General features: G+C 63.9%; 1 protein-coding gene across 2 annotated transcripts; it reads right to left on the minus strand.

Moving 5' to 3' along the window:
• Positions 1 to 1,429: 1,429 nt before the first annotated feature.
• On the minus strand, positions 1,430 to 20,699 carry FBXL19 (F-box and leucine rich repeat protein 19). Of its 2 annotated transcripts, none has more exons than XM_030562015.1 (12): positions 20,181 to 20,699; positions 12,909 to 13,113; positions 12,096 to 12,239; positions 11,435 to 11,521; positions 10,942 to 11,142; positions 10,523 to 10,555; positions 9,409 to 9,549; positions 7,994 to 8,700; positions 6,068 to 6,231; positions 5,774 to 5,935; positions 5,424 to 5,642; positions 1,430 to 4,432 (listed from the first exon to the last, which is right to left on the minus strand). In XM_030562015.1, exons 2-12 carry the CDS (start codon positions 13,080 to 13,082, stop codon positions 4,233 to 4,235), a joined length of 2,232 nt encoding a protein of 743 aa, XP_030417875.1. In that variant the 5' UTR covers positions 13,083 to 13,113; positions 20,181 to 20,699; the 3' UTR covers positions 1,430 to 4,232. The 2 variants fall into 2 exon arrangements, with proteins under 2 accessions (XP_030417875.1, XP_030417876.1); XM_030562016.1 differs by lacking the exon at positions 20,181 to 20,699 and adding an exon at positions 19,469 to 19,515.
• Positions 20,700 to 22,656: the final 1,957 nt, after the last annotated feature.

Genomic DNA, 22,656 nt, shown 5'->3' on the forward strand with positions numbered 1-22,656 from the left:
TGCCACACCTCCTCCCTCTCAGATTTTAGAAGGCTCTTCAGATTCTTAAACCTTGCGTTGAGTGCTGTAAGTATCTTTAGAAATCTCACATTGGTGCCTTCTTTGCATTGTCAAATCTGCCGCGAAAGTGTTCTTAAAATGAACATTAGCTGGGTCATCATCTGACACGGCTATACATAAAATATATGGTAGAAAGTGGGTCAAATAGAGCTGGAGACATACAATTCTTCCCCCAAGGAGTTCAGTTACCAATTTAATTAACACACTCTTTTTAACAAGCGTCATCAGCATGGAAGCATGTCCTCTGGAATGGTGGCCGACGTATGAAGGGGCATACGAATGCTGGCTACAGAAGTGCCACACGAACACCAGATCTCACTTTCTGATGACATTGTAAACAAGAAGTGGGCAGCACTATCTCCTGCAAATGTTAACAAACTTGTTTGTCTGAGCGACTGGCTGAACAAGAAGTAGGACTGAGTGGACTTGTAGGCGCTAAAGTTTTACCTTGTTTTGTTTTTGAATGCAGTTACGGAACAACAAAAAATCTACATTTATAAGTTGCACTTTCACAATACAGAGATGGCGCTACAGTACTTGTAGGAGGTGAACTGAAAAATACAATTTATCTTTTTAAAGTTCAAATATTTGTAATAAAAATAATATAAAGTGAGCCCTGTACACTTTGAATTCTGTGTTGTAATTGAAATCAATAATTTGAAAATGTAGAAAAAGGATCTAAAAGTATGTAATACATTTCAATTGGTATTCTATTAACAGTGCCATTAAAACTGTGATTAATCTCAATTAATTTTTTAATGCCAATTAATTTTTTTGAGTTAATCACGAGCTGACTGTGATTAATCGACAGCCCTAATAGATACACACAGGGGTGGGTGGATAAATGGGAATCTATGGGGGTGGTTGGGTACATAGCCAAAGGTTGGTTGGGTGGGTAGATACAGTGACAGATGGGCGGGTATCTAAAGGAAAGGATGGACAGACGGATGGAGGGATACACACAAGGCTCGGTGGGCATGTCCCAGGAGGAAGGGATGGCCAGACCCAGGACTGGATAGGTACCTTTGGGGCGGGGTGGAGGGATGGGTACCTTCGGGGATGTCTGTTAGATTAAAGAGAAACTGTAATTACTAAGGGACTGTCCTTGTAACAAGTTGGATTTTGCCTAGCGGGGCTGAGAGTTCCTCAGGGCAGGGACCAGCCCCAGCGGGGGCCCTGCAGTGCCCAGTGCCCAGCCCAAAAGCAGCTTCGATCTTGGCTGGGGTCCATGTGGCACCTGCAAGCACCCCCCCGCTGCCCCTCCCCCACCCAAGAACCAAGCTAAACCAAAAAAGTAGAAAACAAAAAACCCGAAATGATATAAAAAAACATTTTTCCCAGCAACGTCAAGGAAAAAAAACAAAAAAAATTAAAATAAAATAATAAAAAAACCCAACAATTTTATTTTGCATTTTTTTGGAAGAAAATGGAAGGGGGGAAAATATATAAACAGGCTTAAGACCAAAACCACAATTTCTTTTTTTGATTTTTTTTTTTTATCGCAAACAGCATAGTACAATGCAGAGCCCCTGAAGTCAGGCCCGGCGTCGGGTTTTCCAGTCCGCCCCTGCTGGGAGCGGCTGGCGGGGCCGCAGAGGGGCTGGCCCAAAGGAGAACTGGGGGGGGACGAGGGGAGAGACTGGTTATTTCTGAAACCCAGGGAGGGTGGGGGAAGGGAAAACTTTGGTCCTTGGCTGGGGTTGGGAAACTGGGGCCGGGGGGGGGGGTACCAGGAAACGTGAGAACGATGTCGCCGTCTAGTGGCTGCAGCTCACACGGCGGATGCGATTCCCAGCACAGCGAGGGGAGAGACTCGTCTTTGGGGTGGCTCCCAGGGGACACGGGGGAGAGGGGCTTGGGGGTGATCGGTGGGCGTCTGGGTTACCCTAAGAGGAACCTGGGTGTGATCAGGGCTGCGCAGGGGACAGGTTTGTGTCTCTGGGTAGGGGCCGGCCCACTCGCTGGGGAAATCTGGCTTGGTTCGAAGGGAATCTATCTGTAGGGTGTCTGTCTGTCTGTCTACGGGACCACCGCGTGTCCGTCTGTCTGGAAGATCTCTCTGAGGGACTGCCATGTGTCTCTGGGATACATCCATGGGATCACTGCATGTCTGTGGGATCCGTCCATGGGTGTCTGGGGGATCTCTCTGAGGGACTGCCACGTGTCTGTGGGATCCGTCCATGGGATCACTGCATGTCTGTGGGATCCGTCCATGGGTGTCTGGGGGATCTCTCTGAGGGACTGCCACGTGTCTGTGGGATCTGTCCATGGGATCACTGCGTGTCTGTGGGATCCGTCCATGGGTCTGTCTGGGGGATCTCTCTGAGGGACTGCCACGTGTCTGTGGGATCCGTCCCTGGGATCACTGCATGTCTGTGGGATCCAACTATGGGATCACTGCGTCCATCCGTCCATGGGATCGCTGCGTCCATCTGTCTCTCTCTCTCTCTCTAGGCTCTGCCCATCAGTCTATGGGACCCGTACGTCTCTCAGCTATGCCCGACTGACCTTCCCAATACTCCCCCCTCTGCCCCACCCCGTAGCAGCAGCGTTAGCCCAACGTGTCTGCTGGGATTTTCTCTCCAATAATTAAACTTACTTTTAAACCTGAGGCATTTTCCATAAAAACATCCGCTTCAAACTACCCGACGCAGAGCCAGGCTGGAACCGGGGACCCCCGCCCCCGATCCTGCAGAGGGAGGAAGGGTTAGCCAAGCCCCGGCCCCGCCAGGAGTCCGCATGGAGTGTGTGTCGCTCAAGGGAACAGGGAGAACTGGACAGGAACGGGGAGTTACTGATGTGGGGGTGAAGCTATGTGGGAACCCTCCCCCGATTCCTATTCCTCTAACCCTTTACAGCCAGCGTCCCAGATTGGGGGGTGGAACGCACCCCAAAACAGATCCAGCCTTAAGGGTCCCCCGTCAAGCCCCACAGACATCCCCATCAGGCAGGGGGATCCCCCACCACCAGACCTACACTGCCCCCCAGCACCAACAGATTGTCGCCCCCGGGAGAGGGTGCCCCAGGGAGTTGGGGGGACAACCTCCCGACATTTCCTTGGCCTTTAAACACTGAACAGAAACAAAAACGGGGGAGGGGAAGGAAATACCTTTTCCTTTGCATCTTTCGCCTCCGGCGGCAGAACCTACAGCTACGATTCAAGTAATGCGTTAGCCGGGGGGGGGGCGGGGTGTTTCAAGTATCAAAAGGAAGGTCGCCTGCCCCGCCCTGCCCCCCAACCTCCCAGATGCACAGCAGGACGGCTGCCCCCCAACAGCCGGACAACAGCCGCCCCATGGAGAGAGGATGCCACCGGCCCCCTCCCCCAGCTGCCCAAATCTGGGACTGGGGGTCTCCCCACTGCCAGGCCGTCCCACCACACCCCACACACCAAAGGGCCAGATACCCCTCTCCTTGGGTCATGGACCACGGTGCCCCCCAACCCCTCCCCAATCCACAGGTAAAACCGCTGCCCTGCCGCGCAAAGCCCCGCTCCCTTCCCCCGAGTGGGAGGAGCCAGGGGGAAGTGTAACCGTTTCGAAAAAGGAGGTACAAGTTTTGGGGCCCGGGGAGGGGGATCTGAGCCCCCCCCGCCCGCAGCTGAAGGGGGAGGGGCATTAGGAGGGCCCCCTGCCCCGGGAGGAAATCCAGACGCTGCCCCCGCAAGTGGTTATTTAAAGCTGGTCGATCCAAGGGGGGCGGCGCATGGGGCAGGAGTGCCCCTCAGGGAGTGTGAATGTGTGGGGCTAAACCATCAGTGCTAGAGCCCCCCACAGAAGGGGGGCGGTGGCAGGAGGGGGCCAGATCCAGTAGCCACACACATGGCAACGGATACAACCAATTCCAAAGGCAGCACGCTGAGAAGCTGGGGGGGGAGAGTTGGGTTTAAAGGGGGAGGAGATGTGCCCACCAGTACCAGTGCGTTCTCCCCTGCCCAGCATCCTTGCTTCCACCCACCTAGGGGGCAGCACCAACTCCAATCAGCCCCCGCCCCAGACAACCCCAAATGGGATCCCCTCCCAAATCAGAGATGGGTGGGGAGCGGGTTCCGTCCCCAGTTCCCCGCTTGCGCCCCCCAGCCCCAGAAGGCTCCCGGCCCCCCCATGATTCAGTGCATGGCTTTAGTGAAAAGTCTCTTCAAGTCTGTGGCGCAGCCTGGCCCCGCCCGGCTATTAGCTGTCTTTGATCAGCAATTTCTCCTCGGGGCAGCGGAAGGGCGGCCCAGCAGGTGGGGGGGCCGGGGTCCCCGAGTCCTCGCAGAAGCGGGCGCAGCCCTCGGGGGTGACGTGGCGGCAGGAGCGCAGATCGATGCGGGAGAGGCGCGGGCAGCGTCGGAAGAGAGGCAGACACTGGTCCGTCAGGCGGTTACACCCTGTGGGGAAGGGGGGGTGGGGAATGAGACCCGAGGCCTTGCCCTTTAGGGGGCGCCGGCTCCCATCCAGTCACAGGGCAGGTGGGGAATGAGACCCAGGGCCTTGCCCTCTAGGGGGCGCCGGCTCCCATGCGGTCACAGGGCAGGTGGGGAATGAGACCTGGGGCCCTGCCTTCCAGGGGGCGCCAGATCCAAATAACTCCGCAATAGTACGTGTGTCCGTCAGACAGTTCTGGGATGGGCTGGCAGGGGGTTGCAGGTCAGGAGTGAGGGGCACCGGCAGAGCTGCTGGGGGGCAGAGCTGGACTAGCAGGGGCTGCGGGTCAGGAGTGAGAAGCAACAGCAGGGCTGGGGGGGGCAGGGGCTGTGGGTCGGGCGTGAGGGGCCCTGGCAGGGCTGGGCTGGCAGGGGCTGCGGGCCAGGCATGAGGGGCCCTGGCAGGGCTGGGGTGGGGATGAGCCCAGACTGGGCTGGCAGTGGCTGCAGGTCGGGATTGAGCGCCCCCGCCAGAGCTGGGGGAAGGGGGGGCAGAGCTGGGCTGGCATGGGCTGCAGCTTGGGAGGGAGAGGCGCCAGCAGGGCTGGGCTAGCAGGGGCTGCATGTGGGGCGTAAGCGGCACCGGCAGAGCAGGGGGTGGGGGCAGAGCTGGGCTGGCAGTGGCTGCAGGTCGGGACTGAGCGCCCCCGCCAGAGCTGGGGGAAGGGGGGGCAGAGCTGGGCTGGCATGGGCTGCAGGCTGGGAGTGAGAGGCGCCGGCAGGGCTGGGCTGGCAGGGGCTGCGGGCCAGGTGTGAGGGGCCCTGGCAGGGCTGGGGTGGGGATGAGCCCAGGCTGGGCTGGCAGTGGCTGCAGGTCGGGAGTGAGCGCCCCCGCCAGAGCTGGGGGAAGGGGGGGCAGAGCTGGGCTGGCATGGGCTGCAGCTTGGGAGGGAGAGGCGCCGGCAGGGCTGGGCTGGCAGTGGCTGCGGGCCGGGCGTGAGGCCCCGGTGCTCACCGGAGAGGTTGATCTCGGCGAGGCTGTCGCGGAGGGGCGAGTTAGCAGCGGTCAGCAGGTTGACGGCCTGGTCACCCACGTGGTTGCAGTGGCTCAGGTCCAGCTTGGCGAGCTGGGGCGTGTGGCGGACGACGAGGCGCAGCGAGGAGTCGGTGATGTCCAGCCCCGACAGACGCAGCTCGGAGACGTTCTGCAGCCGGCCCCGGCTCTCGGTCTGACCTGGGGGAGCAGGGACAGGTCGGCTCCCTGCAGCATGGCGCCCCTTGGTGCCACACTGAGGAACAGCGCCCTCACGAATGCCTGAACTCTGTGGCACACCGCACTGGGGCACGGCACCTCCTAGCACCTACCTGGCTTGCTGTCCGTGGGTGGCAGCAGCAGCTCCCGGAGGTGCGAGTCCTTGACGTCCTCGATCCAGCGCAGGTCGAGCAGCCGCAGCGAAGGGAAGCTGGCGGTGCTCAGCGCTGAGACGGAGCACCACGAGCAGCCTGTCAGGACCAGCTCCCGCAGGCCTGCAGCAGAGAGGTGCCGCATCAGGGAGAGAACCCAGGAGCACTCGGCTCCCATTTCCCCACCAGGCCCCACTCCCCTCCCGGAGCTGGGCAAAGAACCCAGGAGTCTTGGCTCCCAGCAGCGCCCCCTACCCTGTAGCCTATTGATGAGCCACATGAGCTGCTTCTTGGAGATGTTGGTCCAGCTGAGGTCGAGGCTGGCCGGCTGCCGACGGATGATGCCGCTCAGCATAGACGGGGTGATCGATTTCCGGCGGCTCAGGTCGATGTGAGTCCAGAGGCGCTTATCACAGCACCTGTGGGGTGGGGTGGGGTGGAGAAACTTAGAGAGCACCACTACTACAGTCAGTACGGTAGCAGTACCAGCATCCCACCTATGCCCTGCTATGATCAACACGGTAAAAGTTCCAGCAGTCATCCCATCTAGCACAGCTTCCACCCAGAGGACTAATACAATCAGTACGGTAACAGCACCAGCCAGCCGCCGCCTTCGCCTCCTCTGAATCCGATAAAATTATATTAATTCAGTAACGGAAATAGCACCAGCCCTACCTCCTTAAATACAATCAATACGGTAATAGCACCAGCTAAGGCCTCCTCTAATATGATCAATACAGTAAGGTTACCAGCTTTTCCCCACTATGCTGGTATATAAGGCCCTACGTGATCTGCGATATTGTCAACCCCTAATTCTGTCAGCCAGGAACCCTGGCTGTGGGCCCCCCCGGGGGTCCCTCTCAGCCCCCCAGCACCCCCTGCATTAATGACTGTAATATAGGTGCAGCAAGATGTCTGGTTATCAAAAAGATAGATCAGCCGGCATCACATAATACTTGTCCCAGACAATGTCTCTGAAATACGTCACTCTTCCAATTACTGCCGTTAATAAAGGTCCGTTAGTATTTTGCCGGGACTTTCCATGTCTTGGCCACCACTCAGCTGCAAGCATTGGACAAGCATCCCAGGACTCAAGCAGGGCCGCACTCATATGGGCAATACGGTGAGGGCAACAGGAGTCACCATCTCTAATACAATCAATACGGTAAAGGCACCGGTTTCCAGCCAGTACACTAATACAGTCAATACGGTACAGTAACCCGGCCCCCCCCCTTGCTCCAGGGCAGCAAAGCGAGACCCTGCAGCTCCCCCGTGTGGCCAGAGAGACCATTGCACCCTCTGCAGCCTGCAGTGCCCCAGGGACCCACAGCCCCCCTCATCACCTACCGCCCCAGGGACCCACAGCCCCCCCATCACCTACCGCCCCACGGGACCCACAGCCCCCCCATCACCTACCGCCCCACATCTGACCCATGGGACCTGCAGCCCCACCCCTGCCCCCCAGGGACACTCAACCCCACCACCCGGCACCTACTGCCCCACATCTCGCCCATGGGACCTGCAGCCCTACTCCTGCCCCCCAGGGACCCACAGCCCCCCCCGGCACCTAGGGCCCCATGTCCCGCCCATGGGACCTGCAGCCCCACCTCTGCCCCCAGGGACCAATAGCCCACACCTTGCCCATGAGACCCCTACCTTCTGCCCCATGGGACCCACAGCCCCCCAACCCACCCTCCCAAGACCTGCTGTCCCATGGGACTTCTACACCCTGTGTCCAGGGACCCCCCCACAGCCCCACACTCCTCCCCCTGCCCTCAGTGACACTCTCCTTCCCCAGTCTTATCCCCCCCAGGCCGCAAACCCTGATAGCCCCACACCAGACTCCGGTTAGGGCTCGGGAAAACAGCCACTCAAACATGGCGCCCCCTAGTGCTGCCCTCAGGCATCAGGGGCAGCCTCAGCTGCCAGGGGAGAGCGTCTCCTGCTCAGCCCCCCACACGCTCCCCCTAGTGGTGCACTTGGGACCTGCATGTTGCCCAACACCCCCTAGTGGTGCACAGGGTTCCTACAGCTTGCCAGCCTCCATCCTGCCCCCTAGTGGCGTAGTGAGGTACTTCAACACCCTTCCCAGCACCACAGCGCCCCCTACAGGGGCCTGGGGGGATTGCAGCTCCTTGGTGTCCTCCCGCCCAGCGTGGCACTGCACCCGCCCACGCTTACCATCGGCTCCAGGTCCGACACACCCGCATGCAGACGCAGAGCTCACGGTAGCTGAGGTGCTGGAAGACGGCCAGCCAGATGTCACGCTGCATGACGTGGTCCGAGCCGCTGTCCAGGGGCAGCGAGTCCGGCTCGGGGCTGTCTGGGGGCGGGCGCACCACGTGCCGCTCCAACTGCAGCAGGGGCTTGGGGGGTGAGGGCACCAGGGGCCACTGGAGGAACTGAGTCCGGGCCACCATGTGCAGGCCCGTCTGCCCGGCCGGCCGGCCCCCCTTCCGGCCCCCAGCCTGCTGCTTGGCTCGCTCACTCCCCCTGCTGGAGGCTCGGTGGTGGTTCTCCTTCTCCTGACAGTTCGCCCGTGGCCCCTTGGGCTGCTTGCCGTTGCGGGCCGCCTCCGAGCCCCCGTTGCGGCCTTCCTCCTCCTCCTCCTCATCCTCCTCCTCGCTGGCGCTGAAGCCGAGGGCGGCCAGGCGCTGGGCCCGGGAGGCAGGCGAGGCCGCCTGGCTGGAGCCCCCACCCCCACTGGAGCCCTCTGAGCCCCGCGAGTCTGTGTCCGAGTCTGAGTCGGAGCTGGAGCTGGAGCTGCTGCTGTTCTTCACCCGCTCCAACATCTGGCACATCTGCTTGAAGCGCTCCAGCTTCTCCCGCTGGTGAGACTTGTCCGACTGGGCAGAAGGCTCCAGCGGTCCCTGAGGTGCCTTGGTTTGCTGGGGGGGGGGGCGGAAAGGGGGATTATGGAAAACAGACTCCTCCCCTCCAGGGTGCGCCGGCTCGGATCCGGCCCCAGGGCAGGGACTGGCTGGCTCACAGGGTGGGGAATGGAACATGGGGCCTCTCCTCTCTAGAGGGCACCGGCTTGGATCCAGCCCCAGGGCAGGGGACTGGCTGGCTCAGGGGGCAGGGAATGGGACATGGGGCCTCTCCCCTGCAGGGGGCGCTGGCTCCCATCCGGCCCCAGGTCAGGAGACTGGCTGGCTCAGGGGGCAGGGAATGGGACATGGGGCTTCTCCCCTGCAGGGGGCGCTGGCTCCCATCCAACCACAGGGCAGGGGACTGGCTGGCTCAGGGGGCAGGGAATGGGATACAGGGCCTCTCCCCTGCAGGGGGCGCTGGCTCCCATCCGGCCCCAGGTCAGGAGACTGGCTGGCTCAGGGGGCAGGGAATGGGATACAGGGCCTCTCCCCTGCAGGGGGCGCTGGCTCCCATCCGGCCCCAGGTCAGGAGACTGGCTGGCTCAGGGGGGTGGGGAACGGGACATGGGGCCTTTCCTCTCCAGGGGGCGCTGGCTCCCATCCAACCACAGGGCAGGGGATTGGCTGGCTCGGTGGGGCAGGGAAATGGGACATGCGGCCTCTCCCCTCTAGGGGGCGCCGGCTCCGATCCAGCCCCCGGGGGGGGCTCCGGTCTGCTCTCACCTCCAGGTCGCTGGGGCCAATCTGGCTCAGGTGGATGGTCGAGTGGGAGATGGACCCTTTCACCTCCAAGTCGCCGCTCCCCACACGGCCCCAGCTCGGCAGCGGCTGCACCTTGTTCCCCTCCGACGGCTGCTCGGAGGCCTGTGGGGGCAGCGAGCAGGGCAGGTCTCAGCAGGGAGGCCAGCAGGACTGTGCCCCTCAGGGGAGACCCACGGGACACCCCCAACGCTGGGCAGCCCCACCCCCACCCCATCCCAACGCATGCCCAGAGAGCCCGCCACCGACTAGCCCGAGCTGCGACTCCAGGGATAATTGGCAGATACGTCAATATCAGGGATGGAAAAGAAACCAGGGCCTGGAGCCTTTCCCCTGAGGGGCGCTGGGTCTGACCCACCCCCAGGCCGGGGGCCTGGCAGGCTCAGGGAGGGGAGGAGAAGTGGGGACCAGGACCTGGGGCCTTTCCCCTCTGAGGGGCGCTGGGTCTGACCCACCCCCAGGCCGGGGGCCTGGCAGGCTCAGGGAGGGGAGGAGAAGTGGGGACCAGGACCTGGGGCCTTTCCCCTCTGAGGGGCGCTGGGTCTGACCCACCCCCAGGCCGGGGGCCTGGCTGGCTCAGGGAGGGGAGGAGAAGTGGGGACCAGGACCTGGGCCTTTCCCCTCTGAGGGGCGCTGGGTCTGACCCACTCCCAGGCCGGGGGCCTGGCTGGCTCAGGGAGGGGAGGAGAAGTGGGGACCAGGACCTGGGGCCTTTCCCCTCTGAGGGGCGCTGGGTCTGACCCACCCCCAGGCCGGGGGCCTGGCTGGCTCAGGGAGGGGAGGAGAAGTGGGGACCAGGACCTGGGCCTTTCCCCTCTGAGGGGCGCTGGGTCTGACCCACCCCCAGGCCGGGAGCCTGGCAGGCTCAGGGAGGGGAGGAGAAGCGGGGACCAGGACCCGGGGCCTTTCCCCTCTGAGGGGCGCTGGGTCTGACCCACCCCCAGGCCGGGGGCCTGGCAGGCTCAGGGAGGGGAGGAGAAGTGGGGACCAGGACCCGGGGCCTTTCCCCTCTGGAGGGCGCTGGCCTCCCCTCCTCCTGGGCACAGAATGGGGCAGCTGGAAGATCAGAGCCACTCACCTTCTTCAAGTGTTTTTCCCGCCCACCTTTCAACTGCAAAAGACAGTCAGAGAAAGACACAGTTAAACAGAGCCAGGACTCCTGGGTTCCAGCCCGGCTCTGGGAGGGGGTGGGGTCTAGTGGTTAGAGCGGGGGGGGGCTGGGGGCCAGGACTCCTGGGTTCTAGCCCGGCTCTGGGAGGGGGTGGGGTCTAGTGGTTAGAGCAGGGGAGGCTGGGGGCCAGGACTCCTGGGTTCTAGCCTGGCTCTGGGAGGGGAGTGGGGTCTAGTGGTTAGAGCGGGGGGGGCCTGGGAGCCAGGACTCCTGGGTTCTAGCCCGGCTCTGGGAGGGGGTGGAGTCTAGTGGTTAGAGCGGGGGGGGGCCCTGGGAGCCAGGACACCGGGGTTCTCTCCCCAGTTCCGAGAAGTGGGGTCTCTGACCTTCTTCTTGGGCCCCGTGTCGGGGGGCGGCAGTTCCTTCTCCTTCTTGCGCTTGTGGGCGCTGGCGGGGGGCTCTTCGGCGGGGGGCAGGGCCGGCAGCAGCTTCTTCTTGTGCTGGGCCAGTTCGTCCGTCAGCTTCCACCGCACCCCGTCCTCGCCGTTGTCCGCCCGGCGCTTCCCGGCCCCGTCGCCGCTCGAGTCCTGGGGGCGAGAACGGGTGGGTGCCCCTCCCCCGGCACGGCCCCTCGCCCCCTGCCCCACCCACAGGAGCCCTAGAGGGGAAAGGCCCCGGGTCCCATCTCCAGTCCCCGTCCCCCCCGCCCCAAGGCCCATCCAGCATCCCCTGGAGGGGAAAGACCCTGGGTCCCATCTCCAGCCCCCCCGCCCTGGGTCCCATCCAGTGCCCCGTGGAGGGGAAAGGCCCAGGTCTCATTCCCAGCCCCCCCACACCCCCCGAGCCAGCCAGCCCCCCGGGGGCTGGGTGGGTACGTACCTTGTTGGATTTCCCTTCTCGTTTGCATTTGGGGCACTCCCAGCAGTTGGGAATCTCATTGTTAATCACAGCTTCCGCCTTCCCCATCTGGGTGGACGGACAGGCAGACATTAAGCCACCCATCCCGGCCTCGACTCAGCCCCTCACCGTCGAGGGGGGTCATGAACGCCCTCCCCCACCACGTCAACAGCAGACAGCATTCTCCCCACTTCCCTGCCGGGGAAACTGAGGCATGGAGCCGGGCAGTGACTTGTCCAAGGTTACCCAGGGAGTCTTGGGCAGAACCAGGGAGAGAACCCAGGAGTCCTGGCTCCCACTGCCCCCTGCTCTAACCCCAAGACCCTACTCCCCTCCCAGAGCTGAAGAGAGAACCCAAGAGTCCTGGCTCCCATCCCCCCCTACTCTGACCCACCAGCCCCATTCCCCTCACAGAGCCTGGAGAGAACCCAGGAGTCCTGGCTCCCAGCGCCCCCTGCTCTAACCCCAAGACCCTACTCCCCTCCCAGAGCTGAAGAGAGAACCCAAGAGTCCTGGCTCCCATCCCCCCCACTCTGACCCACCAGCCCCATTCCCCTCACAGAGCCTGGAGAGAAGCCAGGAGTCCTGGCTCCCAGCCCCTCCCACGTCCAGAGGGGGCCGCTGGCCCGGGCAGGGCGCTCACCTTGAGGCAGGCGGGATGGACGATCTCGTTGCAGATGGAGCACTCCATGAGCGACAGGTTGAACTTTTCCTCCTCCCCCTCCACCGTGTCCTCCTTCCCGGCCTCACCGCAGAGCAAGCACACAGCCGTGTGAGGCAGGACAGGCTGCAGGCGGCAAGGAGAGGCGCCAGGGCCAGCTGAGCAGCCGGCCCTGCCACCGGGGGGCCCGCGAGACAGCTCAGGGACCCCTGGGGCACCCTGCCCTGACATGCGGCTGCCTCTGGGGTGGGGCGCAGGGGCTGGTTATATGGGGATCCCTCCACAGCACGGTGATGCAGCCACCTCTGGGGCGGGCTGTGCAGGCTGGTTACCCGGGGCCCCCCGGCTTGGTGATGGGCTCCAGGGGCTGGTTATCCGGGGCCCCCAGCTCTGCAATGGACTCCAGGGGCTGGTTATCAGGGATCCCTCCACAGCACGGTGATGCAGCCACCTCTGGGGCGGGCTGTGCAGGCTGGTTATCTGGGGCCCCCCGGCTTGGTGATGGGCTCCAGGGGCTGGTTATCCGGGGCCCCCAGCTCTGCGATGGGCTCCAGGGGCTGGTTATCAGGGATCCTTCCCACAGCACGGTGATGCAGCCACCTCTGGGGCAGGCTGTGCAGGCTGGTTCTCCGGGGCCCCCTGGCTCTGGGATGGGCCCCAGGGGCTGGTGACCCGGGGCCCCTCCTGCTCTGGGATGGGCCCCAGGGGCTGGTGAGCCAGGGCCCCCCCTGCTCTGGGACGGGCCCCAGGGGCTGGTGAGCCAGGGCCCCCCCGCCCCCCCACCCCGCAGCTCACCGCCGTGCATTGCCTCAGGAGGCAGGACTGCTTCATGCGTCCCGGGCCCCCGAATTTCTTCATGTCCTTGCAGAAGTGGCACTCGCCGCACTCCGTCCGCTGGCAGGCCTTGCACTTACGACAGCGCGTCCGGCGCCGGCGAGATCCAGCCCCCGCCCCTTTGCTGGACGACATTGGCTACCTCCCGCTTCAGCTACTCTGCAGGCTGGGGGGCAGGGAGACGCCGGGGGTCAGGGGGAGCCACAGGATCGCAGAACGCCCCAAAACACTCCCCACGGAGCACCCGGGGAGGGGAAACTGAGGAACAGAGCCCGGCACAATGTCCCACAGGAAGCGATGGAGTCCTGGCTCCCAGCACCCCATTCTGGCGCCCCCAAGTCCCAACCCTCCCAGAGCTGGGATAGAACCCAGGAGTCCTGGTTCCCAGCCCTCCCCTTCTAGTGGGAGGGGAGTGACGTCCAGTGGTTAGAGCAGGGGGGGTGCTGGGAACCAGGAGTCCTGGGCTCTTCCCCAAGCTCTGGGATGAGAGTGGGGCCTCACTCCTCCTAGTCTAATCACTAGACCCCACTTCCCTCCTACAACATCCCAGGCTGCAAAAGGTGAAGGGCTGGGAGCTCACGGGATCTCCCCTGGCCAAACACCTCTACAGTTAAAGACTCCAGCTCGTACCCCTAAGATGCAGCTGCCTCTGGGGTGGGGCAGCTGGGGAACAGCCGCGCAGCGACCCTACAGGATCCCTCTGTCACCCAGTCACCTACAACAGGCCCATCCAAGCCGGTCTCCCATCCCTCCAGCACTGGGTCTGACAGTCACACGTTTCATCGGCGTGAGGGAGTTCCACAGGTCACCACAGCAGCCAGGGCCCCCACCCGATACCCCCTAGACATTAGGCGAAGGCCTGGCCGGTCCTACCACGCGATGTGCAGCAGGGCACACCAGAGGCTGCAGAGAGCCCAAGACAAGAGCTCCGAGCAGAGATGGGTGTCGATTCTGAAACCTACTGATGGCAGACAAGCCACCGGCATTATTAATGGTTCCTCTGTGGTCCCAGACCAAACCCAATTTCAAGGAGATCTTGTGAGGGGCACAAGGGGACCAAGATCAGGACCCCATCGCGCCAGGCGCTACACAGACCCCTGGTGAGAAACACACCCTGCCCCCACCAGCTCCCAGTCTAAGCAGACATGGGGAAGAGGGATAATCCTGCCTTTAACACAGACGGGGAAACTGAGGCCCAGAAAAATTCAGGAACTTGCCTGGGAACATGGGGGGGCGGGGTCTGGGCAGAGCCAGGACAGAATCCAGGAGTCCTGGCTTCCAACCCCCCATCTCTAATCCACTAGAGCCTTGCCCGCTCCCAGCGACAGGGAGAGAACCCAGGAGTCCTGGCTTCCAACCCCCCATCTCTAACCCACTAGAGCCTTCCCCGCTCCCAGCGACAGGGAGAGAACCCAGGAGTCCTGGCTTCCAACCCCCCATCTCTAACCCACTAGAGCCTTCCCCGCTCCCAGCGACAGGGAGAGAACCCAGGAGTCCGGGCTCCCAGCCCCCCATCTCTAATCCACTAGAGCCTTCCCCGCTCCCAGCGACAGGGAGAGAACTCAGGAGTCCGGGCTCCCAGCCCCCCATCTCTAACCCACTAGAGCCTTCCCCGCTCCCAGCGACAGGGAGAGAACCCAGGAGTCCTGGCTTCCAACCCCCCATCTCTAATCCACTAGAGCCTTGCCCGCTCCCAGCGACAGGGAGAGAACCCAGGAGTCCGGGCTCCCAGCCCCCCATCTCTAACCCACTAGAGCCTTCCCCGCTCCCAGCGACAGGGAGAGAACCCAGGAGTCCGGGCTCCCAGCCCCCCCATCTCTAACCCACTAGAGCCTTCCCCGCTCCCAGCGACAGGGAGAGAACCCAGGAGTCCTGGCTTCCAACCCCCCATCTCTAATCCACTAGAGCCTTGCCCGCTCCCAGCGACAGGGAGAGAACCCAGGAGTCCTGGCTTCCAACCCCCCATCTCTAACCCACTAGAGCCTTCCCCGCTCCCAGCGACAGGGAGAGAACCCAGGAGTCCTGGCTTCCAACCCCCCATCTCTAATCCACTAGAGCCTTCCCCGCTCCCAGCGACAGGGAAAGAACCCAGGAGTCCTGGCTCCCAGCCCCCCATCTCTAACCCACTAGAGCCTTCCCCGCTCCCAGCGACAGGGAGAGAACCCAGGAGTCCGGGCTCCCAGCCCCCCATCTCTAATCCACTAGAGCCTTCCCCGCTCCCAGCGACAGGGAGAGAACCCAGGAGTCCTGGCTTCCAACCCCCCATCTCTAACCCACTAGAGCCTTCCCCGCTCCCAGCGACAGGGAGAGAACCCAGGAGTCCTGGCTTCCAACCCCCCATCTCTAATCCACTAGAGCCTTCCCCGCTCCCAGCGACAGGGAGAGAACCCAGGAGTCCGGGCTCCCAGCCCCCCATCTCTAACCCACTAGAGCCTTCCCCGCTCCCAGCGACAGGGAGAGAACCCAGGAGTCCTGGCTTCCAACCCCCCATCTCTAACCCACTAGAGCCTTCCCCGCTCCCAGCGACAGGGAGAGAACCCAGGAGTCCGGGCTCCCAGCCCCCCATCTCTAACCCACTAGAGCCTTCCCCGCTCCCAGCGACAGGGAGAGAACCCAGGAGTCCTGGCTTCCAACCCCCCATCTCTAACCCACTAGAGCCTTCCCCGCTCCCAGCGACAGGGAGAGAACCCAGGAGTCCTGGCTCCCAGCCCCCCATCTCTAACCCACTAGAGCCTTCCCCGCTCCCAGCGACAGGGAGAGAACCCAGGAGTCCGGGCTCCCAGCCCCCCCATCTCTAACCCACTAGAGCCTTCCCCGCTCCCAGCGACAGGGAGAGAACCCAGGAGTCCTGGCTCCCAGCCCCCCATCTCTAACCCACTAGAGCCTTCCCCGCTCCCAGCGACAGGGAGAGAACCCAGGAGTCCTGGCTCCCAGCCCCCCATCTCTAACCCACTAGAGCCTTCCCCGCTCCCAGCGACAGGGAGAGAACCCAGGAGTCCTGGCTCCCAGCCCCCCCATCTCTAACCCACTAGAGCCTTCCCCGCTCCCAGCGACAGGGAGAGAACCCAGGAGTCCGGGCTCCCAGCCCCCCCATCTCTAACCCACTAGAGCCTTCCCCGCTCCCAGCGACAGGGAGAGAACCCAGGAGTCCTGGCTTCCAACCCCCCATCTCTAACCCACTAGAGCCTTCCCCGCTCCCAGCGACAGGCAGAGAACCCAGGAGTCCGGGCTCCCAGCCCCCCATCTCTAACCCACTAGAGCCTTCCCCGCTCCCAGCGACAGGGAGAGAACCCAGGAGTCCGGGCTCCCAGCCCCCCCATCTCTAACCCACTAGAGCCTTCCCCGCTCCCAGCGACAGGGAGAGAACCCAGGAGTCCTGGCTCCCAGCCCCCCATCTCTAACCCACTAGAGCCTTCCCCGCTCCCAGCGACAGGGAGAGAACCCAGGAGTCCGGGCTCCCAGCCCCCCCATCTCTAACCCACTAGAGCCTTCCCCGCTCCCAGCGACAGGGAGAGAACCCAGGAGTCCTGGCTCCCAGCCCCCCATCTCTAACCCACTAGAGCCTTCCCCGCTCCCAGCGACAGGGAGAGAACCCAGGAGTCCGGGCTCCCAGCCCCCCATCTCTAATCCACTAGAGCCTTCCCCGCTCCCAGCGACAGGGAGAGAACCCAGGAGTCCTGGCTCCCAGCCCCCCCATCTCTAACCCACTAGAGCCTTCCCCGCTCCCAGCGACAGGGAGAGAACCCAGGAGTCCGGGCTCCCAGCCCCCCCATCTCTAACCCACTAGAGCCTTCCCCGCTCCCAGCGACAGGGAGAGAACCCAGGAGTCCGGGCTCCCAGCCCCCCATCTCTAATCCACTAGAGCCTTCCCCGCTCCCAGCGACAGGGAGAGAACCCAGGAGTCCTGGCTTCCAACCCCCCATCTCTAACCCACTAGAGCCTTCCCCGCTCCCAGCGACAGGCAGAGAACCCAGGAGTCCGGGCTCCCAGCCCCCCTGCCCTAACCCACTAGAGCCTTCCCCGCTCCCAGCGACAGGGAGAGAACCCAGGAGTCCTGGCTTCCAACCCCCCATCTCTAACCCACTAGAGCCTTGCCCGCTCCCAGCGACAGGGAGAGAACCCAGGAGTCCTGGCTTCCAACCCCCCATCTCTAATCCACTAGAGCCTTCCCCGCTCCCAGCGACAGGGAGAGAACCCAGGAGTCCGGGCTCCCAGCCCCCCATCTCTAACCCACTAGAGCCTTCCCCGCTCCCAGCGACAGGGAGAGAACCCAGGAGTCCTGGCTTCCAACCCCCCATCTCTAACCCACTAGAGCCTTCCCCGCTCCCAGCGACAGGCAGAGAACCCAGGAGTCCGGGCTCCCAGCCCCCCATCTCTAACCCACTAGAGCCTTCCCCGCTCCCAGCGACAGGGAGAGAACCCAGGAGTCCGGGCTCCCAGCCCCCCATCTCTAACCCACTAGAGCCTTCCCCGCTCCCAGCGACAGGGAGAGAACCCAGGAGTCCGGGCTCCCAGCCCCCCATCTCTAATCCACTAGAGCCTTCCCCGCTCCCAGCGACAGGGAGAGAACCCAGGAGTCCTGGCTTCCAACCCCCCATCTCTAACCCACTAGAGCCTTCCCCGCTCCCAGCGACAGGCAGAGAACCCAGGAGTCCGGGCTTCCAACCCCCCATCTCTAACCCACTAGAGCCTTCCCCGCTCCCAGCGACAGGGAGAGAACCCAGGAGTCCGGGCTCCCAGCCCCCCATCTCTAACCCACTAGAGCCTTCCCCGCTCCCAGCGACAGGGAGAGAACCCAGGAGTCCGGGCTCCCAGCCCCCCATCTCTAACCCACTAGAGCCTTCCCCGCTCCCAGCGACAGGGAGAGAACCCAGGAGTCCGGGCTCCCAGCCCCCCATCTCTAACCCACTAGAGCCTTCCCCGCTCCCAGCGACAGGGAGAGAACCCAGGAGTCCTGGCTTCCAACCCCCCATCTCTAACCCACTAGAGCCTTCCCCGCTCCCAGCGACAGGGAGAGAACCCAGGAGTCCTGGCTTCCAACCCCCCATCTCTAACCCACTAGAGCCTTCCCCGCTCCCAGCGACAGGGAGAGAACCCAGGAGTCCGGGCTCCCAGCCCCCCTGCCCTAACCACTGACCCCCAGCTGGAAAGCAGCTACTGAAATTCAGAGTTCCTGGGCAGACGGACCAGAGCAAGACACCCCAGCGGCTATGCGCCCCTCGGCCGGCCCCAGCTCCTCTGGGCCTGTCAGGACCCCCCCCAGATCCCCCCAATGCCCCTTAACCCCACCCCCACTGTCAGCTTCCCTCCACAGCCCCAACCCTGCCCCCCATTCTACTGTGATCAGCAAAGAAACTAGAATAAGGAAATTGTTATCAGTGGAGCAGGGGTGGGGAAGGGCCCAGGGCTGGGCTACCAGGGGGCTACAGGTCCAGAGTGAGGGGCACCGGCAGAGATGCAGGGGGGGACTGCTGGGCTGGCAGGGGCTGCGGGTCGGGAGTGAGGGGCACTGGCAGAGCTGGGGGGGCAGGGCTGGGCTGGCAGGGGCTGCGGGTCGGGAGTGAGGGGCAGTGGCAGAGCTGGGGGGGGAGGCAGCGCTGGGCTGGCAGGGGCTGTGGGTCGGGAGTGAGGGGCACCGGCAGAGCTGGGGGGGGAGGCAGCGCTGGGCTGGCAGGGGCTGCGGGTCGGGAGTGAGGGGCACCGGCAGAGCTGGGGGGGGCAGAGCTGGGGCGCAGGGGCTGGAGGTCGGGAGTGAGGGGCACCGGCAGGGTTGGGGGGGCAGAGCTGGGGGGGCAGAGCTGGGCTGGCAGGGGCTGCAGGTCGGGAGTGAGGGGCACCGGCAGGGTTGGGGGGGGCAGAGCTGGGGGGGCGCAGGGGCTGCAGGTCGGGAGTGAGGGGCACCGGCAGGGCCGGGGGGGGCAGAGCTGGCGGGGGGCAGGGGCTGCAGGTCGGGAGTGAGGGGCACCGGCAGGGCTGGGGGGGGGCAGAGCTGGGGGGGCGCAGGGGCTGCATGTCGGGAGTGAGGGGCACCGGCAGGGCCGGGGGGGGCAGAGCTGGCGGGGGGCAGGGGCTGCAGGTCGGGAGTGAGGGGCACCGGCAGGGCTGGGGGGGGGGCAGAGCTGGGGGGCGCAGGGGCTGCGGGTCGGGAGTGAGGGGCACCGGCAGGGTTGGGGGGGGCAGAGCGGAGGGGGCAGGGCTGGGGCGCAGGGGCTGCAGGTCGGGGGTGAGGGGCACCGGCAGGGCCGGGGGGGGCAGAGCTGGCGGGGGGCAGGGGCTGCAGGTCGGGAGTGAGGGGCACCGGCAGGGCTGGGGGGGGGCAGAGCTGGGGGGCGCAGGGGCTGCGGGTCGGGAGTGAGGGGCACCGGCAGGGTTGGGGGGGGCAGAGCGGAGGGGGCAGGGCTGGGGCGCAGGGGCTGCAGGTCGGGGGTGAGGGGCACCGGCAGGGTTGGGGGGGGCAGAGCTGGGGGGGAAGGGCTGCAGATCGGGAGTGAGGGGCACCGGCAGGGTCCCCCCCCACCTACCTGGCCCGGCATCCTGCGGCCCGGGCCCGCGCCTGGCCCGGCGGGGGGGCTGGGCGGGGGGGACCGGGGCCAGCCCCCCCCCAGCCCCCTGGCGGGGGTGACACACGAGCCAGGCTGAGCCGGACACGGCCCAGCGCGTCCCACCGGCTATTGCTTCCCCGGGAAATCGCGCAGGGAAAGTTTGGTTCCTGGGTCGCCCCCCCCCCCGCCGCTGCCCCCGGAGATCGCCCAGAGACGCCCCCCCCCGTCTGTGCGCAGCCCCCCCAATGCAAACCGCAAGGGGGATAAATCCTGCCACAAGGAAGGGGCTGGCAGAGGGGGAGGGGCTCCCCGGACCCCTCATGCTCAGCGATCTAAGGGGGCCCCCCCAATTGCCCCAGCCCCCGCCCCGGCTCCGATCTCCAGCCCCCGCCCCCCAATGCTTGCAGGGCTCTGCTCCCTGCCGGGCCTGCGGTGGGGCAGCTCCCGAAACCAGCCTGCCCCTTCCTCCCCCCAGCCCCGGGGAGCCCCCCGAAAGGCAGCCGGGCCCGGGGGGGCGCCGGAGAAACCAGCCCGATCTCAGCGGAGGCAAAGAAACTTACCAGGAATCCCGGCTGGCCCCGGCGGCCTGGCCCCTTCGCAGGCACCGACCCACCCAGCCCTGGGGTGGCTCTGGGGGGTTTTGGGGTGGGGGGCCCCACAGCGACCTGCGAGGGGAGGGGGAGCCGCTTACCTGCTGGGTAGCCATGGGGCTGCGTGGGATCCGCCGTGGCTCACGGGCTCTTCCATGGGGGGGTGGTGGTGTGGGGTGCGGGGGGAAGAAACTGCAACCAGCCCAGACTTTTGTTTCCTTCGGCCCTACGGCGGGGGCGGGGGCGGGGGAGTTGGGGGGGCTCGAAGGCGGCCTCTGAGGTGCAAAGTGGGGCACCCCCCTCGCCTCAGCCTGACCCCCGCCCCAACCTGACCCCCACCCCCTTTACCCTTCACGGCTCTCTTGTCCTTGGAGGAAGAAGGGGAGACGATGCCAAGTGAGCCCCCTCTCTCCGGACCCCCCAGGGGGGCACCCCCAAATCCTCAGCACCTTCTGGGCTTTTGGGGGCGATCTGAGCTGCCCAACCCCTCCCAAAGAGGAACCAGGTCCCCCCACTCCTTCCAACCCCCCAACAGGAATCAGGGTCTCCCCCCTTTCCAACCTCCCCAAGTAAGGCTCAGCCGCCCCCCTCTCTTTCCAAGCCGCCCCCGCAATAAGCAGGGCCCCCTCTTTGCAACCCCTCACCCCAAAAAAGAGCAGGCCCCCTCCCCCCCACTTAGGGAGCAGCTCCCCCAACAGGGCTCAGACCCGCCCCCAGCTGCTCAAGCTGCTGGCCCCCACCAATAAGGGGGTTCCCCTCCCTTTTTAGGGGGGGCTTTCCCCCTTCCTATCCTGCCTCTCGCCCTCGGTGGAGTCTGTGGGCTCCCCCCAATTGAGGAGGGGGAGCTCAGGCCCCTGACTGCCCCCCCAAATTTAGGGATCTAGCCTGGGGGGTCCTGCGCTGCCCCAAGCCCCCTACACACATATGGGGGCGGGGCCTAAGCTGCCTTCCTCGTTTCCCCCTCCCCCCACTCGGGCTGGCTCGTGCGGGGGGGAGGGGCTGTCCCAGCCCCCCCTAAAAATGCAGAGCGGGGGAGGGGTGCAGCTCCTGGGAGGGGGGGGCTGGGCCCCAAGGCTGCTGCTCTTCTGCTGCTTCGGCTGCTGCTGCTGCCCCCTCCTGCAGCCTGGCTCATCCCCCTCCCCTCCCCTCCCCTCCCCCTCTCAGCCCCGCAAACACACAAAACCCATCATGGCGGCCCGGAGCCAGCCCAGGCCCGCGCGCTGCCTCATGGGAGTCGTAGTTCCCCGGCCACCAGGCCGCGTTCGTTCTGAATGGGAGGGCTGGAGTGTTTGGACTACTAGAGTCATGGCGGCGCAGGGAAGCCGGGCCCGCGCAACGCCTCATGGGAGATGTAGTTCTCCACCCTCTCCGCTGAGGCGCGTTCATGTCTATGGGGAAGGGGGGAATGTTTGGACTACAACTGTCATGGCGGCGCAGGGAGGCTGGGCTCTCGCGCTGCCTCATGGGAGATGTAGTTTATTTTACTGCCTCTGAGCCCTGGTGTTTTCCTATGAGGGAAAAGAGGGTTTGGACCAAAAGTGTCATGGCAGCGCAGGGGGTGAGGTGGTGGGTGGGCCCTCGCGCTGCCTCATGGGAGATATAGTTCCCCACTCCACTGAGCCCATTTATGTCCGGGGAGGAGGGCATGTTTGTACTACAAGTGTCATGGCGGCACACAGCAACGACTCATGGGAAATGTAGTTCCTCAGCCGCCGGAGTCCCATTGATTTTTAAGAGAAAGGGGACATGTTTGGACTACAAGTGCTATGGAGGCGTGAGGGGGAGGATGCGCAATACCTCATGGGGAATGTAGTTTTTGACCCCCCTCCCCCCCGAAAAGCAGCACTTTTGTTCTTTAGGGGAAGTGGGAGATTTTTAAATTACAGCTGCCATTGTAATGCAGCCAGGTTCATTCCTCGCAAGGCCTCACAGGACATGTGGTCCTCATGCCCTCCTGGACTACAACTAACATGGCGGCGCTGCCGCGCACGGCCTCATGGGATTTGTAGTCTTTCCCCTTCCCCGTGATACCTGGAAAGCAAAGAGGTGAAAACTGGACTACAACCACCATGGAGGCTCAGGGGTAGGGAGGGGAAAATTCCTCGCAAGACCTCATGGCAGTTTGCCATTGAATTAAAGCTGGGATGTAGGAGGAAAGGGGCTTATGGGAATTGTAGTCCAGTTCCCCTGTCCCAGCCCCCATTCGTCTCAAAGAGCATTCACTCCCAGCCCCTGCCTTGACCCTACTCTCCTCTCGGAGCTGAGAACAGAACCCAGGAGTCCTGGGTCCCAGTCCCTGCCCACCCACCTCTGCTCTAACTCACTAGTTTCCACCTCTGCCTGGCGTTGGCACCAAAACAAAATTCTGCCGCCCTCATTCACTATGGTGGGACTAGCCAGGGACTAACATTACTCCACAATTTCTGCCACGTTACCAGCCCCATGGGCTCAGAAATGGTGACCAAAGCCTCCAAAAATCACCACCTCGGTTGGCAAATCACGAGATTTCATAAATGAAATAATATCTCCTGTACTCGTTAGTTGCCTTCTTGGTTGAGCAATGATGGGGGTAGTGTC

Source organism: Gopherus evgoodei, chromosome 4 (genome assembly GCF_007399415.2).
Source record: "Gopherus evgoodei ecotype Sinaloan lineage chromosome 4, rGopEvg1_v1.p, whole genome shotgun sequence".
NCBI classification, from domain to species: Eukaryota; Metazoa; Chordata; order Testudines; family Testudinidae; genus Gopherus; species Gopherus evgoodei.

Excerpts from the sequence above, each read along its gene's own strand:
- FBXL19 (XM_030562015.1), bottom strand. The coding sequence starts at position 13,082 with ATGTCGTCCAGCAAAGGGGCGGGGGCTGGATCTCGCCGGCGCCGGACG. Across the intron at positions 10,556-10,941 it reads ACACGGGGCCCAAGAAGAAG|TTGAAAGGTGGGCGGGAAAA; the intron begins GTCAGAGACCCC and ends TGTCTTTTGCAG. Across the intron at positions 4,433-5,423 it reads CGCCGAGATCAACCTCTCCG|GGTGTAACCGCCTGACGGAC; the intron begins GTGAGCACCGGG and ends CCTTCCCCACAG.